Here is an 18,506-nt window from a genome sequence, read left to right as displayed (position 1 = left end):
CATCTACCCTGTCAAGCCCTTTAGGATCTTGTATGTTTGAATAAAGTCATCCCTCGTTCTTCTAAATTCTAAGGAATGCAGACCCAGACTGTCTAGTCTCTCTTGATAGAACAACCATCTTATCCCAGGAGTTAATTTGGTGAACCTCCTTTGCGCTGCTTCCAATGCTACTATCTCTTTTTATTAGGTGAGGGACCAAAACTGTGCAGAGTATTCCAGGTGTGTCCTCATCAACACCCTATACAACTGTCGCGGTTCTTAAACTGCAACCTCTTAATGCACCATGACTCTACTCTTACTGCAGTTAATGTAGCCTTATTGTACTGTAACTGTTGTTGTTATATTTCACTTTTACTATAGTTAATGTACTGTAATGATATTGGAACTGTAGTATTATTCTGTGGACTATTATGTACTATGTATGCACTTATTCTATTCTTATTGTGGTTGATGTACTCCCACTGTACTCTTACTGTATTACTCAGAGGTTCTCTGGAGGGGGCTTTCACACCTTTGGAGCACCACACAGTTAACCTGCAAGCTGGTAAATCACCTGCTGATTAATCAAGAGTCCCCTGTGCGGCACGGTATGTAGCAGTTAGCATAACACATTTACAGCGCCAGTGATCCTGGCCGCTATCTGTAAGGAGTTTGTACGTTCTCCCCATGTCTGCGTGGCTTTCCTCCAGGTGCTCTGGTTTCCTCCCACCTTCCAAGGATATATGGGTTAGGAAGTTGTGGGCATGCTATGTCGGCAGCGGAAGCATGGCGACACTTGCGGGCTGCCCCCAGAACACTCTACACTGTGTGTTTCGATGTACATGTGACTAATAAAGAAATCTTATCTTATGATTGTAGAATGCATTGACTACTAGGTTCTGTTAACATTTGAATAATTTGCTTTGATATTGTCGTTCTGGACATTATGGTTATTGATATCCAACTTGTGTTATATTCAATCATGTTTCAAGTTTCTTTCATCTTGCTAGAGTAAGCCAACTAGTGAGTCTGCAGTGAGCAGCACTGGCGACCCAATGCAAAATAAGCGCTCACGGATTAAAGCTGATGAAGAACTGCCGAGCCCAGGTGGTGGGAGTGAGCAGGTACAACTATGACTTCATTAATCAGCCCCCCAATCCTCCTTGTACCAGATGCATTCGATAATACATGCTCCTTTCACCAGAGTGCTCAGGGACCAATTACAGAAACTGTTTTGTCCTTCATGTTGTTTGCTTTCCTTTTAATATGAAGGTGATTAAATATAGTATTTAAATTTGTAGTACAGCTTCGAAAGGTGCCTTGGATATGTTGTGGTGATCATGCCACATTCAGTGTAAATCACCTTTGCCTTTAATCAGATATGAATTTGCAATTCAAGTGTACCTTTGTAACAAAACTAGAACAGTCACTCATGCAAATATTTAAGTCACTGTTTCCAATCAGTATAGAAGAGCAGTAATGTTATTGCCTTGGATCCTCCAAAAGCACTGCTAGGAAAATTTCATTGAATTTTGGAATTCAGGTGGTTGGTCTGACTCTCAAGAGCCCCAGACCTAGTTGGTGTGTGAGCATCACTGGCAGATAGTCTTGAGGTCCCTGCTTGCCTGTGCCCTACCTGCCCTTCATACCTGACAGCTTAAACCGCTCTGGTTCCAAGCTATCTTTTAAAGAATCCCACATAAGGTCCATGGCACCCATTGTGACTATCTTAATCATGATGTGGAATATCATTAATACAGTAAGAGTGCAAACATTCTTGTTTATTCTCATATAAGATTAAAATGTAACAGCTGAGGCACAATACTCTGAGCAAGGTGGAACTGACAGCATAACTTATTTCAGCAAGTTATATATCATGCTGTATAATTTCTGTCCCGAGCCTGGTTCTGCAGTAACCAGCATCTTTCAACTGTAATTATGAGTGGGCTGTGATTTAAAATTGGTACTACCAAGTAATGTTAAAAACAAATGTTACTGCCTACGTCTATTAATTGTACATTTGCCCATTTAGAAATCTTTGGAAATGACTTTTCTTCAATGGTGTGTTTGGAGCTTAAAAATGGACAACCATTAGCTCCCTAATTAGATGGACACATTCTTATTTTTAGAATAGCTTGCTCATGTTTAGAAATTTTGGCTGATTCTGTAAACTGCCTCCTTTGATGTCTTTATCAAAAAAAATAATTGTTCCCAGTTATGTAGGTGCATCAGCTGTTACCTACAGCTACACATTAATCAACTCTGTGGAGTCATCTGGAGTTTATGATGTTTTGTAGCAGTGAATATGTGATTTTTTTATTTCAATAATTTGAATGACTTTATCTTTTTCACCTGCTTTCACGTCTGAAAAGTGAAGAAGTTTTAACTTTCGCAATACTTTGCTCACTGATCTTATACCCTTGCGTAAATAAACAGGAAACTGTCCTCAAGCAAATCTTTCAGCTCCTACAAGCCCCCAGCCATGAAACGCAGTTGTAGCATTAGAAGGGAAAAAACTGCCTAAGGCAATGTGGGTACATGTTATATAGTAGGGCAAGAGAGTGAAAATTGCATTTGGAGCACAGAGCACTAAACTAAACTAGTAGCATTTAGCAGATTTGTGCTGAGGTACAAGGATAGATATTCAGCTTGCCTGTTGTTGTGAGCCAGATGCTGTGAAGTAGTCATCTGTGGTGGAAACTGTATTGAAATCAATGTGAATTTAGTAGCTTCCACAGTGAAGCCATTGATCGGCATCTTGAGGTTTAAATTTTACCCGTTGTTATGTTTCCATACACAAAGAGAAAAAGGGCAAAGAGATTTTATCATTGTGAGTTTCAAAATTTTGGATCAATTAAAATGTGATTAGTTGTTCTTGAAAACAAACTTTGGGTAATATGGAACATTTCTTTGCTGTGGCAGATCCCAAAGTACATAACAGTTAATGACGTTATTAGAACATAGGAGATAGAATAGCACTGCACAGCAACAGGACCTTCAGCCTGTGATGTCTGTACTGACCATGATGCCTATTTAATCCCATCCACCTGCACATGGTCTATATTCCTCCATCCCCTGCCTGTTCATGTGCCTGTCTAAATGCGCTACATGCTGCCAACATATTTGCTTTCACCACCTCCCCTGGCAGTGCGTTCCAGCCACCTACCACTCTCTTTCATCAAGTCGCTCCTCAGCCTCTGGCGCTCCAGAGAAGACAATCCAAGTTTGTCCAAACTCCCCTTATAGCTAATACTCTCTAATCCAGGCAACATCCTGGTGAAGCTCTTCACGTCTCCAAAGTCTCCATATTTCTTACTGTAATGTGACGACCAGTACTGCAACCCCAAATGTGGCCTTATCAAAGTTTTACAGAGCTGCAACATGACTTGCCAACTTTTATACTCAGTGCCTCGACCAAGCATGCCATACACCTTCTTTACTATCCTATCTACTTGTGTTGCCACTTTCAGTAAACTATGGACATGCACCCCAAGATCCCTCTGTACCTTAATGTTCCTCAGAGTCCTGCCATTGACTGTATATTTTCCTCTTACATTTGACCTCCCAAAGTGCAGCACCTCACACTTGTCCAGGTTAAGCTCCATCTGCCATTTCTTCACCCATATTTCCAACTGATCTATATCCTGTTGTATCCTTTGACAACCTTCCTCATTATCCACAACTCTGCCAATTTTTATGTTGTCTACAAACCTACTAATCAGCCCATCTACATTTTCATCCAAATCAGTTATATATATATATATATATATATGTAATTTATTTATTTATATATATATATATATATATATATATATATATATATATATATATATATATATATATATATATATATATATATATAATTTATTTATATATATATATAATTTATTTATATATATATATATATATAATATATATATATATATATATATATATATATATACACACACACACACACACTATATATACCATAAACAACAGAGGTTGTAGTGCCAATCCCAGGCAGAATGACACACCTCCACCTCTACCCTCTGTCTTCTATGGCCAAACCAATCTATAATCCAGTCCACCAAGTCTCCATGGATCCCATGAGAGAGGACACCCCTGCACTTCAGATTGTATCATAGGATCTTCTGTGCCCAAATGAAAGGTCTGATGGGCTTCAGTTTGACAACTTATTTGAAAAGTTACTACACTGACATTGCAGTATTCCCTCATTGGTGATACTGAAATGTTAAGCTGTATTATTTGCTCAGTGCTCTTGAGTGGAGTTTCACACCCCAACTTTCTGACCCAGCTATGAATCCTACTGCTGAACCTCAACGTTGCTTAGAGAACTTATCCGAAAGCCATCTTGGTATAGTGCAAGCCACAGCCCCCTGTGTGAGCTAAATGCAGGAGTCTACAATGGTATAACAATTCAAGCAATAGTGGATTCAAACCTGGATTTCTCTATCACAGGAACAGCCGGAAGGAATGACACTGGTCAAAGAGGAGGTAGATAAAGATGAAAGCAAGCAGGAGCCGGAAGTGATTTATGAAACAAACTGCCACTGGGAAGGATGCTCAAGAGAATTTGACACACAGGAGCAGTTAGTCCATGTAAGTAATTGAAGCCAGGGACTGCTCTGATTCTCTACCAGAATTTCTGAAGGTCAGATTTTTTTTAACTTCAGAGTATTATATTTCCTAGCTTGGAACACTGTGAAATAGGGAGCATATTATTTATTCCAGGGAACTAAATGGCCACAAAACTTGACCACTTAAGACATCTGAAGTCAAAAGGAAGCCTCTATCAAATGCGTCAAATAAAAAGATGCTTGTGTTTTGGATTATGCAAGTGAAAGTGTGAATGTTTCCTTTTTTCTTTTTTTTCAATCTTTTTATTAGTTTCCAAATTAATACAGATTAATATATAACATCGATGATTGTACATGTAATACAAAGAGATCAAGAGAACAATCATGACATAGATAATCATAAAAAATGAAGTATAAAAAAAACTTTAGATCTCACGATCTCTTAGTAGATGAATATAATATAAAAGAAAAGAAAGAAAAAGATTTATTGTGTATATAAAAGAAAAAAAAAGAATCCCCAAATCAATAAAAAATGTAAATAATATAACAAACCAAACTAAAAAGAAAATTTCAAAAAAAAAACACAACAACAAAAAACTGGACTGAAATTTCTCAATGAAAACAGAGCAATATTATGTCGTCAACTCCGTTCCTTTAAATTGAAAAGTTATTGAAAAGGGATCTACATCTTATGAAAGTATTGAATAAATGGACTCCAAATGTCTTCAAATTTAAGCGAAGGATCAACAGTACCAGTCCTAATTTTTTTCCAAGTTTAAACATGATATAGTTTGAGAAAACCATTGAAAAGTAGTAAGGGCTATTAGATCCTTCCATTTAAGCAAGATGGATCGTTTGGCCATTAATGTGACAAAGGCATTCATATGGTAAGCAGAAGCAGATAAATGGCGAGACTCTATCGTTGGTAGTCCAAAAATTGCAGTGATAGGGTGAGGTTGTAAATCAATATTCAATAAAGTTGAGATAATGTTAAAAATGTCTTTCCAATATTTTTCCAAAAGAGGACAGAACCAAAACATATGTGTCAGAGAAGCCACATTCGATTTACATCTGTCACATATAGGATTTATATGGTGATAAAAACAGGCTAGCTTATCTTTTGACATATGGGTCCTGTGCACTACCTTAAACTGTATCAACGAGTGTCTGGCACACATTGAAGATGTATTAACTAAATGAAGAATTTTCTTCCAAGTCTCTGTAGGTAGAGGTGTCTGGAGTTCACTTTCCCATTCATTCTTAATTTTGTCCAGTGATTTTGGACGTATTTTCATAATTAAATCATAGATTATTGCTATCAAGCCCTTCTGATAAGGATTAAGACCTAAAATTTTTTCCATAATTTCAGTTTTTTATGGTGTCGGAAAAGAGGGTATAGTAGCTTTTAAAAAATTTCTAATCTGCAAATATCGAAATAAGTGTGATCTAGACAAATTGTATTTATTAGACAATTGTTCAAAAGATGGAAAACAGTTATCAATGAATAGATCCCGAAAACATACTGTTCCCTTCCTTTTCCATATGGAAAAACTGAGTCAACTCTGGATGGTTGAAAGAAAAAATTAGATTGAATAGGACTTGACAAGTTAAATTTATTCAATCCAAAAAATTTACGAAATTGAAACCATATTCGTATTGTATGTTTAACTATTGGGTTAATCATATGTTTACTTAATTTGGTAAGTGCAAAAGGGTGTGAGGCTCCTAAAATAGAAACTAATGAAAATCCGTGTACTGATTGATGCTCAAGATGTACCCATTTGGGACATTGAATTACATCTGAATCTTGATTCCAAAAAATTAAATATCTGATATTAATTGCCCAACAGTATAATCTGAAGTTAGGGAGGGCCATACCCCCATCCTTTTTTAGTTTTTGTAAGTATTTCTTACTTAACCTTGGGTTTTTATTCTGCCAAATATATGAAAGAATTTTAGAATCAATAGTGTCAAAAAAAGATTTTGGGACAAAAGTTGGAATCGCTTGAAATAAATATAAATATTTTGGTAAAATATTCATCTTAACCGCATTAATTTGGCCTACCAATGATAAAGACAGTGGGGACCATTTAGTAAATAATTGTTTAACATGGTCAATTAAAGGCAGTAAATTAACTTTAAATAAGTCCTTATGTTTCTTCGTAATTTTAACACCTAAGTACATAAAATAGTTACTAATCTAAAAGGTAATTGCCTATAAATTGGGGTTTGCATATTTAATGGAAAAAGTTCACTCTTACTAAGATTTAATCTATAGCCAGAAAAAACACTGAATTGATCTAGTAGTGATAGTACTGCAGGGATAGATTCCTCTGGATTAGAAATATAAAGTGACAGGTCATCTGCGTAAAGAGATATCTTATGAATCTTCTGTCTGCGAGTAACACCACATATGTTTGAAGAATCCCGAAGTGCAATAGCCAAGGGTTCCAAAGCAATATCAAATAATAAAGGACTTAAAGGGCAACCTTGTCTATTACCTCGAGAAAGCCTAAACAATGGGGATCTTTGATTATTAGTAAGTATTGAAGCCATAGGTGTATAATAAATCAGTTTGATCGCAGATATAAATTTAGGGCTAAAATTAAATTTTTGAAGTGTAATGAATAGATATTCCCATTCAACTCTGTCGAACGCCTCTTCAGCATCTAGTGAGACAACACATGAATGTTTCCAATAAGGAAATAAAGGTCATTTTCATTTAATATTTTATCATTTCTAAAAGTGTGCTAGAACTTTTGATATGACTCAAGAAAAAAATACTCCAGTTCTAGATGGTGTGTTACATCCTAAATCCATTCCAATGTTTAAGTGACGCTTGAATGTTCAAATTTCTCCATCACTGCCACAGCACTTAAATGATTAATTGGAAGCCACGAATAAAGTCTTCTGTGACAATGACCGTGGAGCATTTTCCTTTCTTGACCTCTTTGCAGCTTTGATCATGGTTGACTCCATCATTGTCTTCCAACAACTCTGCTCCCTTGTTCATTTTAGTGGGTCTGCTCCAGCTGTATGTATCCAGATATAACCAGATCATCTCACCAGTAGCTTCCTGTTTACATATCATCACATTGTGGGCACCAGGGATCTCTGCTTCCCTTCCTTCCCCTTCTAAATGCTTTCACTAGGTGACATCATCCAAACCTCGAAGGAAGGTCCTCTGTCACATGTATGCTAACAACATTCAATCCACTTTCCTTCCAACCCTTTCATTGCCCTATGTTTATGGACAGCTTGTCAATCATTCAATATTCATTGAACCAATGTTGAAGGCCAAACCCATCAACATCAGCTGCTACTGCAAATTCCACTCACTCATGGTACGGCAGGCACGGTAGTGTAGCAGTTAGCATAACGCTTTACAGCGCCAGCGACCCGGGTTCATTTCCGGCCACTGTCTGTAAGGAGTTTGTACGTTCTCCCCGTGTCTGCGTGGGTTTCCTCCGGGTGCTCCGGTTTCCTCCCATATTCCAAAGACATACAGGTCGGAAGTTGTGGGCATGCTGTGTTGGCACCGGAAGTGTGGTGATACTTGTGGGCTGCCCCCAGAACACACTATGCAAAAAGATGCATTTCACTGTGTGTTTTGATGAACATGTGACTAATAAAGACATCTTATCTCATTACCAGCTCCATATATTTCATCCAGTATCTCAGACTACACCAATCTCATCATCCTTTTTGACCCAAATTGAGTTTTTGACTCCTTTATAATGCTTATTACAGCCACCTGCAGAGACTCTGTCATGTCAAACAGTGCTTTCAGGAAAGCCTCCATCACCCATGCTTTATAAATTTTAACCCATACAAGTTTCTGCTTTACCATATCCTAATTCACACGAAGTCCATTCAGCCATCATGGAAACCAGCTTCCCCTCCATGGACTCTGTCTACTCTTCTTGCTGCCTCAGTAAAGCAGCCAGCAGAATTAAAGACCCCACCCACCCGGGATATGCTCTCTTCTTCCCCCTCCCATCGGGCAGAAGATACTAAAGCCTGAAAACACGTACCACCAGGACAGTTTCTATCCCACTGTTATAAGACTATTGAATGGTTCCCTATTATAATAAGATGGACTCTTGAACTCACTATCTACCTCATCATGACCTTGCACCTTATTGGCTACCTGCACTGCACTTTCTCTGTAACTGTAACAATTTGTTCTGCACTCTGTTATCGTTTTACCTTGTACTACCTCAATGCAGTGTGTAATGAATTGATCTGTATGAATGGTATGCAAGATAAGTTTTTCATTTCATAATCAAATTCACATTTGCTCATGGCCTTAACTGTCCTCCTTTCTCTGTTTTCCTATGACATGGGCCTTCTGTGCAGACCCCACTTCTTCCTTAGTCCCAGAAATGGTGGTCCACTTTCAAATATCTGAATGCTGAAATCTAAAATTCCCTTCCTAAACCCCTCTACACTTCACTTATCCTTCAGGATGCACCATTTACACCATGCTTTTGGTCATTTTTTGCAATATCTCCTTTCTTGTCTATTTTGTTTGATACTACCTCTAAGGAAATTCCTGTGAATGCTTTTTATATGTTAAACACACTTATAACAGTCATTCATAGCATACTGTTAATCTCGCAATGTCTCCAGTAGGGAGGCCTCAGCCTCCATTCAGTCATGCCATCAAGTCAGACAGCTCTTGATAGAAGCTGGATACCAAAGAAACTGCAATACAGGAAGTCCCCGACTTACAAACGCCCGTACTTACGAACCGACCTCCGTAAAGCCTATTATTTTAAAAAAATCAAGTTACACACAATGGTTCGTACTAACGAATGGGCGGACTACTTTGCACAATGATCAAAACACGCTCAAAACACAACATAAATATAACATTATATTTATGATGTTTTAGGTACAATATATGCTATATACTAAGACAAACATTTGACTAATTGATGCTAGATGTGAACTGTACGTAACTGTTCCAACTTACATACAAACTCGAATTACGAACAGACTCAAGAACGGAACTCGTTCGTAATCCGGGGACTCCCTGTACTAAAAATTTCACATGCTGGTTTAGTGACAGAGGTATCAACATCTCACCATTTTCTTTCATTAATTTGCCCTTCTTTTCAGATCCTATCCCCTTCAATCTACCCCTCTGTCTGTTCCTCTTTCCCTTCTATCTGTCTCCTAGAAACCCCCTCACTCTCTTTCTCCCTCTCGCTCACCTTATTCGTCTGTTCGCCTCGGCTTAGGTTCACACCGGAGTGATGAGTGTTTTAACTAAGCCAACAGAGGAGGCTTATCAAACTCTGCCCAGGAATGGTTGAAGCCTTGAGATGACCAAGGGAAAGAAGGAAAATAAAGCAGGGATTGTCTCTGTTATTGTTTATTGTGTGGCTGGGTCACGTCACTGGGTGTTTGCTGGCAGCAGCAAGACTGGTTATTACTGGAGACACAAGAGATGCTGGAATCTGGAGCAATACACACACAAGATGCAGGAGGAACTCAGCAGGTCAGGCAGCATCCATGGAGGGAAATAAACAGTCGACGTTTCGGGTCGAGACCCTTCATCAGGACTGGAAAGAAAGAGGGCAGAAGCCAGAATAAGAAGATGGGGGGAGGGGGAGGGGGAGGAGCACACACAGGCAGGGGATAGGTGAGTTCAGGTGAGAAGGGGGAGGTAGGTGAGTAGAGGAGAGGTGGGGGAGATGTAAGAAGCTGAGAGGTGATGGGTAGAAGAGGCAAAGGGCTGAAGAAGAAGGAATCCGGTAGGAGAGGGCAGTGGACCATGGAATAAAGGACGGAGGAGGGGAGGAGAGGAGATGGGCAGGTCATCAAGGTGGGGGAAGGGAGCCACAGGAATGGGAAGACAAAGGAGTGGGGGGGGGGCAGGGGGGAGAAAAAGAAGGGGTGGGGTTACTGGAAGATCGAGAAATTGATGTTGAGTCCATCAGGTTGGAGACTCCCAAGGCGGAATATTGTTTCATTGTAGTGTAGCAGCATTAGCCTGAACTGCATGCTTTACCTCACATACAGTGTTAACTAGTCAATTGTCTTGGATCCAAGTGTTGATTGACTATCCCTTCCAATTAGAGACACGTTTGCTGAGCTTGTAAGTGGTATTTTGTTTCAGATTTTATTTTGTTGTTGTGGAAGGTTGACTGAATTATTGCCCCAGTTGCGTTTGCCACACTGCTTGCTAAAATAAATTGGAAAGATGTTGGGTTAGCTTCATGTCTGAGGTTAGCTCTCCATGGGACATCCACAGTTTAAGTTACATGCAAGCTGTTTTTATAACTGCAGGGTGCACACAAGTGCCGCCTTTCAAAGCTTTTTCTGTCGGTGCTTCCTTTAAGTTAATAAGGAAACTAGTAGATCTTCATGGCTGTCCATCCAGTGCCCTACAGTTCCTGCAGCCAGCTAAAGTCACCACTGTCTATAATTGATATCCTTCTCTGGAATGAGACTGTTGACTGCATTTCAAGGTCTTTGTTAAAGTTTTCCAGCAATACTGACAACTCTTGCCCTCGGTGGTGCACCTTTTAAACTTTTCTGTTGGAATGTCAGAGTTGTTGAACCATGGAGCAGAGGCTACATGTGTTTCACATTAGTCAAATCACAAACATTGATGGAAGCACAAGAATCCTTCTTATGATTGCATGCCAGAACAGACTCATTTACATCAAGCCTGCGAAAGGGAAACTTGTGTTGCATTTAGATTATTAAACGGCGGGTGGAATGTTTCAAGGTTTCAATAAAAGTCATGTCAGTGTTTTAACTTATGTTGAAAACATCCATATGGCAGCTGGAGGGTTTTCTCTTTGCTCTGAGGCACAAATACTAACTCTGTGAAATAAAGCTCAGCCAAACAAATATTTAGATGAATTAATGCATAAACAGTAAGATGGAGGTTGGAAGCAAAGAATGTTTAAATTTGATTTTCAAATGTGATGAAGCCAAGATTGAGTAGGTAACTTTATTTTTTTTTTAAATTTTTCTTGTAATGCTTTTTAGTAAACCCAATCTATAATTATTTTCTGGGTTGTAATGCAATACCTGACTGAGCAAACTTTGTCTAATTTCACTGACCTTATTTCCACCCATCACTAAGCTATTTAGACCTCTGTTGAGAAGGTATACAGTGACTTGTAATCACAGAACTGCCTTGTCTTGTTAAAACTCCTCCAGAATTAAATTTGAGAGACCGAAGGTTATTACTGTGAACAACATTAAAATAAAATCAAAATTTCCCCTTTTAAAAGCATCCATGGTTTAGTTTTCTTTTGCTTGGCTTCTTCCTTTCGACCCTACATGTTTCCTTTCTTCCACTAAACTAATCCCTGGTGCAAAGTCCTGTGTTGTTTCAATTCATTTTTTCTAGTTGATTGCCATTCTGCCTTCGACTATAATTCTCCCGGTCCCACTATGATATCAGTTTATTTCCATTTTAGCCGCACTTGTTTTCATTTTCCCTTTACTATGTTATGGTAATGGTTGTCAGTCATACTTATTTGGTTGTAATTTGAACGATGATATCAGCTGCAGTAGTTATATGCTTAGTGCAATCATCAAGACTGTCAAAATGCATTCCTTAAATTAAATCAGGAATAAAAAGTAAAATGTATTTGAAGGGTTCAGGAGCTCCTATTTCCTACCAATGCTACCATTTGGTAATATTGAAGAAATAATAGTACGATAAAGGTGGCACATTTTTTCCTCTGTTTTCTTGGCTGTGTTGATTTATGCTAGATGCCAATATCCCTCTGCTCCCCATGTAACCATTGTATGAACATACAAATTAAGAGGAGGATAGGTCACTCAGACCTACAAGACTACTCCTCCATTTAATAAGAACCTCACTGATCTGATGGTAACCTCAAATTTGCAAGTCTAAGCAGTAAGTGTTACCTTATTATTCAACTGTGTTGGACATTTCAAGCCTGATCTTGTTGTTGTGAAACAATTCTGCATAGTCAGTTTTTACCATGGTAATGTTGATAATTTAACAACCAACTCCCCTTCCCAACTTGCGCACATCCAGTTCCCTAGCCCGCATTAGTTGTTCCTCAGTGTGAAGATTAATGACTTTTTACATTGTCCACCCCTTCAATAGTGGCCTTGTCTTCACCACTTAGGCTTCCATGTTTTGGAATTTCTTTCCTAAGATCCCATGTCTCCCAATTTGCCATCAAACACACTAATAAGTACAGGAGTTATCCCCTCAAGCCTGCTCTGCCATTTAATAAGATCAAGGCTGATCTGATTGTGACCTCAGCTCTGCCTACCCCAGTTTGCCCTTCATCCTCTTGCTTATTAATTATCTGTCTACCTCCAACTGAAACATATTTAAAGAATGTGCATCTATCACCTTTCGAGGAAAAGATTTCCACATGCACACCACCCTTTGTCTTAAGAACAGTATCCCCTCGTTCTAGATGTTCACACAAGAGGAATTCACCCCTCTACATCCACCCCCTCCAAATCCCTCAGGATCACGTGCACTTCAATCAAGTCATCTTTCACTCTTCTAAGCTCCAGCAAAAGTGAGCCCGATTTGTCTAAACTTTCCTCATAAGACAACCTACCAATTCCAGATATTAGTCTAGTAAACCTTCTCTGAACTGCTTCCAAAATGTTAACATTCTTTCTGAAATGAGAATACAGTATACCATACTCCAAATGGAATCTCACCAATATCCAATATAACTGAAGCATAACCTTCCTCCTTTTGTGTTCAGTTCCCTCAGCAATAAACAATAACGTTCTGTTAGCTTTCCTAATAACTCACTGTATCTGCGTTCTAGCCTTTTGCAAATCATGCATTAGATCCTTTGCATCTCAGAGTTCTGCAATCTCCCACCATTTAGATAATATGCTTTACATTTCCTGCCAAAATAGACAAATTACATTTTCCCACATTATAACCCATGTACCAGATCCTTGCCCATTTCTTTAACCTATCTCTACACCTTTGTAGCCCTCTTATGTGTTCTTCACAACTTACTCTCCTACTTATCTTTGTGTAATCAGCAAATTTAGCAACCATCACTTTGGTGCCTTCATGCAAATCATTGAAATAAATTGTAAAAAGTCGAGGCCCTGCACTGTTCCCTGTGACAGACCACTCATCACAGCTTGCCAACCGGTCAAATGCCCATTTATGCCTCGTTTCTGTTTCGTGTTAGCTAGTCAATCTTCTGTCCACACCCATATGTCACCTCCTACACTGTTATTTTCCTCAATAGCCTTTGATTCTGCTTCTCTATGTTTCAGGTCACTACTTCAATTCACGATTTGTTTGTATTGTTCTCTATGTTTTCTTGAGCCACTGTTAAACACAAATTTTTGTTGTACCATCGCACTGCCCATCTCACACTTAATGAACATTATAAATTAAGTACAATGCTCTTAAAAGAAATTAGAAGTAATCTCTCGTGCAACAAAGCACCTCCTTTTTTGTAATAGAAATTAAAGGACTGCAGATGCTGGAAATCTGAAATAAAAACAGAAAATGCTGTAAACAGGCAGCAGGTCAGCATCTGTAGAAAGAGAAGCAGATCTAACATTTCAGGTAGTAGACCATTTGTTTCGATTGCACCAGCATTGTATTTTAGAGGGAAAAATCCCCAGTCTTCCAGTATTTGTGTGGAAAAAGTGCTTTCAGCTTTCCTGTCTAAATGACCCAGCTCTGATTTCCTTCATTCCTGATTCCGCCAGTATTTTCTGTGTATCCATCCTGCCCCCTAGCTGTAGTGACTCTAATATTCACTTCATTGTGAATCCCTATTGAGTAAAATTAACATTTACAGGTAGTGCCAGCATTAGCAGGTCATTGGAAATCAGTGCATGTCATTTCCACTGGAAAGGGCCTAGTGATTATCTGACACTTCATGAGTCAGGGTGATCGAAGTCACTCAGTTGATAGCTTCTCAGTAATATTGAACCTCAGTTGTACTTGCAGCCTGGAAAGATGGACTTTGCCAAGGAGAATTGATCTCAGGTTAACATTATACAACACTGCTCGTATAGCAAAATGTCTAGAGTTTGAAATATCTTTACCACAAGAAACCTTAATCCTGTTTTGATGTGATGATATATAAAAGTTGCACTTTTTAACTGGAATTGAACCCTCTGCATCTAATACAGATGGCACTGACATTGTTTCTCTGCTGGGAACAATTCCACAAACACTGATGCAATGCCAAGTTCCGTTCTGGCAGCAACTGACACTTTGCTGGAATAAATTCCACAGGGACTATCACCTGTCCATGAATGGTGCCATAGTGACCAATGCCTTCCTGGGAATGGTTCTACAGTGACTAACTTCTGGCCAGGAACAGTTCCACAAGGACTAATACGGGTTCAGGAACAGTTCCATAGGGACTGACTCCTGACCACGAAGGGTTACACAGAGACTTACTCCTGGCCCTGAGAGGTATTTCAGGGACTTGCTCCTGGCCGTGTTCCACAGTTCCACAGTCATAGCTGGGTGCATTTCTGCTGATGCCTTGTGCAATTGAGAATGATTGAAGTGTCTGAGGAGCACTGGCAGGCTGATTGACCATGGGAGGAAAAGCATCATATCTGGAAATCAGACTCATCTGTATCTGTTGTTCAATGTGCAAATTGAGCATAAAAATGGTTTCCTGTACATTAGACCCGTCATCATTTCTGGGTCTCACGCTCTTCCGTAGTCAGTTTCTGTTAGCATGGCTGATGTTAGCGTAGCGCCAGTCTTGCTGTTAATGATGTCCCGTCTCAGTACATGTTGTCTTCTCTGCCAGTGGAAATTTGAGCTTTTGAGGGAAACCAAGACCTTTGGTGTTCACCTCCAGAAATATAAGGAACACATCATTCAGAGTTCGGGATTGAGATGCCAGTTAAGGGGTCTGCGTTGTTGAATCAATGTCTTGCCAACACATTGTCCAGCCTCACTTTCCAATGGCAAGCATATTGTTAAATAATTCTACTTTCCCTGATTGCAGGCTTTTTTTTTACAAAAATCCGTGAGTTGCATGAGGTAATCTCTAACCCTTGATCAGCCCACACCTTCCAGTGGTTTGGAACCACACGAGGCGCAGGAGTCAATCAAACCAGATCAGTGCCCGGAGGAGACGTGGACGGAGAAGAGGACACCACATTGCTGAGCCACCCCTGTTCCACGGAAGCCTTTGCTGCTAGTCAGGCAGCAGAGGCTGAGACTTCTTTGGGCAATAACTTGCATCCCAGCTGTCAGTGTGGCAACAATGCAAAAGCTGTGAGTTCTGCATGCAGCTCCTGACAGGAACCACTGAGGTCCCACTTTAGTGCTCGAATCTGTGTGTGATTTTCAATGTGCAAATTGAACATAAAAATGGTTGTCCATTTTTGTGAAATTTTGCAGGAGTTCTGAATGCCTTTACAGCTATATGCAGCTTGTTTTAGCTCAGCATGAGAGGGTGAACTCGAATTTCTAGGCAAGTGTTTCATGCTACCTGAAGTGGCTTGACAACAATATTGGAAACTCAGACTGATGCTCTGATCTGTACCAAGGCCAATTATAAAGGACTCACTGCTGCCTCAACAGAGATCAGCTCTCAGGACATGGACTGGGGATTGAAGCAGTGAGCTTCCTGTTCTGAATGAGTAGCTTTTTTTTTGCTGATAATAACAAAATAGAATTTCAGTCACTGTTTCATATTTATTCATTTGTGGTTTCTCTGGAAGCATTTAGTTTATTGTTGCATCTGAGATGACAGATAAAAATCCCATTTAAATAAGTAGCAAATTTGTGCTACATCTCATAAGAGGCAGTTGGTCACTTGTGGGTCATTCAGTGTTGATTACTATATGGTTATGACTTTCCATTTTAGTCTTGAAGTGACATTGCTGTCTTGAAGAATATTTACAAAAACAATGCATCTACATGTACAAGTCCCGTACCCTACAGACGACTAAGATCCTATACCCAGCAAAAGAAGATAAAAGTTGTCAGTCGAAAATGAAAGAACATTCTTGCCTGTTCTCCGTCCTTGTGTTCAGGCGAGATAAACTGCAGTGGAGTTTGAGTGCTGTTCCGTTTTGCTCCTGGCAGGGACTTTAATTGGTATAATGCAGATTTTTTTTTTGATCAGCACGGATTATTCTGCTTATCTTTCCTCAGTATCATAGTTTGTGATGAAAAAGCCTTTGGTGAAACACAGATGTCGTGTTTCCAAGTAAAGCAGTATAGAGATTGACATCTGAAAGAAAAAGTCTGATTTACCAGCATTTAATTGATAACATTGAGGGGTTTAGTAATAATCCAGGCCCAACTGATTTGTGAAATTGCTTAAAGTGCAGTCTCTTTGTGATTATATTATATAAGCCTATTCAGGCAACTGGAGAGACTTTGTTCATCTTCTGAGATACTTGAGTATTTTAACTGTTAAATCTATCTTGTGCTTATACAGTAGTTGATAGATAAACTGGTAGGGTAAAGATTAATAACCAGTTGCACTACTATCAGTGGCTGCTTGTCGATTTTCTGGGATTAGGCTGTCTATTCAGCATGAAAATTATTGATTAAATAAAACTTGTTATTAGGGCAGGGTGTGATCCATAATCACGAACAGTAGTGGACATCGTTCTTCCCAAGCTAGACTCATGCATCAAAATCTTCCTCAATATTTCATGTCATCTGTTCTATTCACTTTGTTCTACCAGTGTAGACAGAAATGCGTCATCTGATTCCGTCTGTGAGAGTTTAGTTCTCTCAAAAGATACTGATGTCCCACCTCAGCGTATGTTGTGCTACAGTTGCCAGCAAACCTTCCTAACTCTACCAGGCTAGGCATGAATATATCACATACAATCACACTTTGTTTCAGGAAATCTGCAATATCTTCTCTCTTTTCACTTTTGTCTTCAAATACCTTTCCCTCCTTTTGTTATTGAGTTGTTACGTAGTTTGAAATAAAAATATACAATGCAAGGAGCACTCGGCAGGTTGGGCGGCTTCTGTGGAAGGAGATACAGGATGGACATTTCAGGTACAGTTGTTTTATTACTATCACATGTACCAGACCCTTTCCAGTCTGACGCTGCACAACCTGCTGAGTGTTTCCAGCATTTTCTATTTTTATTTCAAATTTCTAACATCTGCAGTTTTTTGATTTTCATTTATTGGTGTGAAATTTGCACTCGTGGAAGGCAATACTCCCATGAGGATTATACTGTAGAGGGCCTTTTAACTTAACATTTAATTGACCTTTTAACTTTGCATTTTTTACCTTTCAGTAAAATCCCGTACTCAGCTGTTGGAGTACGTTTGAGTGTGTTGCTTGTTAATGTTGTGGTGTTAAGGGTATTAACGTTATTTCCATTCCAAATGTAAACCACAACATAGACATTCCCAAGTTTTATATGGTGTTATGTAATTTGAATATCTTCACTAAATTATGTTCTGAATGAAATTTGTGTGCTATTAAAATGTGTATACTGCCTCTATATAACACAAGTGGACTTAAAATATATCAGCCATCAGACACAAATCATTTTCATTTGCGAATAACAGTCATGGTATTTAAATGGGATGATATTATAAAATACCTAGATGCTTAAAGAATAGTTCATGCAATTGAAAATATGGCGATGATAAACGGAGAAGATTGTTTCTCAGAGATGATGATTCATGGAGCACACAGCCTGTATTGGACATATCCTGTGACTTCAGAAATTTTATGAAGATAGTTCTAACTTTAAGATAAGGAGCAAGAGCAGACCTTATGACCTTCAAGGTTGCTCTGTCATTCAATAAGATCATGGCTGATCTGACCTTTGACCTCAGCTCCACTTCTCTGCACAATCCCCATTACCTTAATTCTTGTGTTGTCCAAAAATCTATGTCACCCTCAAATGTACTTAATTCTTCAATAACTACAGCTATCTGGAGTAGAGAAGGTCAAAGATTCTCAATTTGCTAGAAGAAGTATC

General features: G+C 39.0%; 1 protein-coding gene across 1 annotated transcript in view; it reads left to right on the top strand.

Moving 5' to 3' along the window:
* Positions 1 to 18,506, top strand: part of gli3 (GLI family zinc finger 3) — a 365,376-nt gene that overhangs the window by 299,728 nt on the left and 47,142 nt on the right. Inside the window, exons 9-10 of the mRNA XM_052022712.1 lie at positions 990 to 1,103; positions 4,441 to 4,581. Coding sequence (XP_051878672.1) covers positions 990 to 1,103; positions 4,441 to 4,581 — 255 coding nt within the window. The remainder of the gene's footprint in view (positions 1 to 989; positions 1,104 to 4,440; positions 4,582 to 18,506) is intronic.

The sequence above is a fragment of the Pristis pectinata genome, chromosome 9 (genome assembly GCF_009764475.1).
Source record: "Pristis pectinata isolate sPriPec2 chromosome 9, sPriPec2.1.pri, whole genome shotgun sequence".
NCBI classification, from domain to species: Eukaryota; Metazoa; Chordata; class Chondrichthyes; order Rhinopristiformes; family Pristidae; genus Pristis; species Pristis pectinata.
This window is presented reverse-complemented; position numbering and strand designations above follow the sequence as displayed.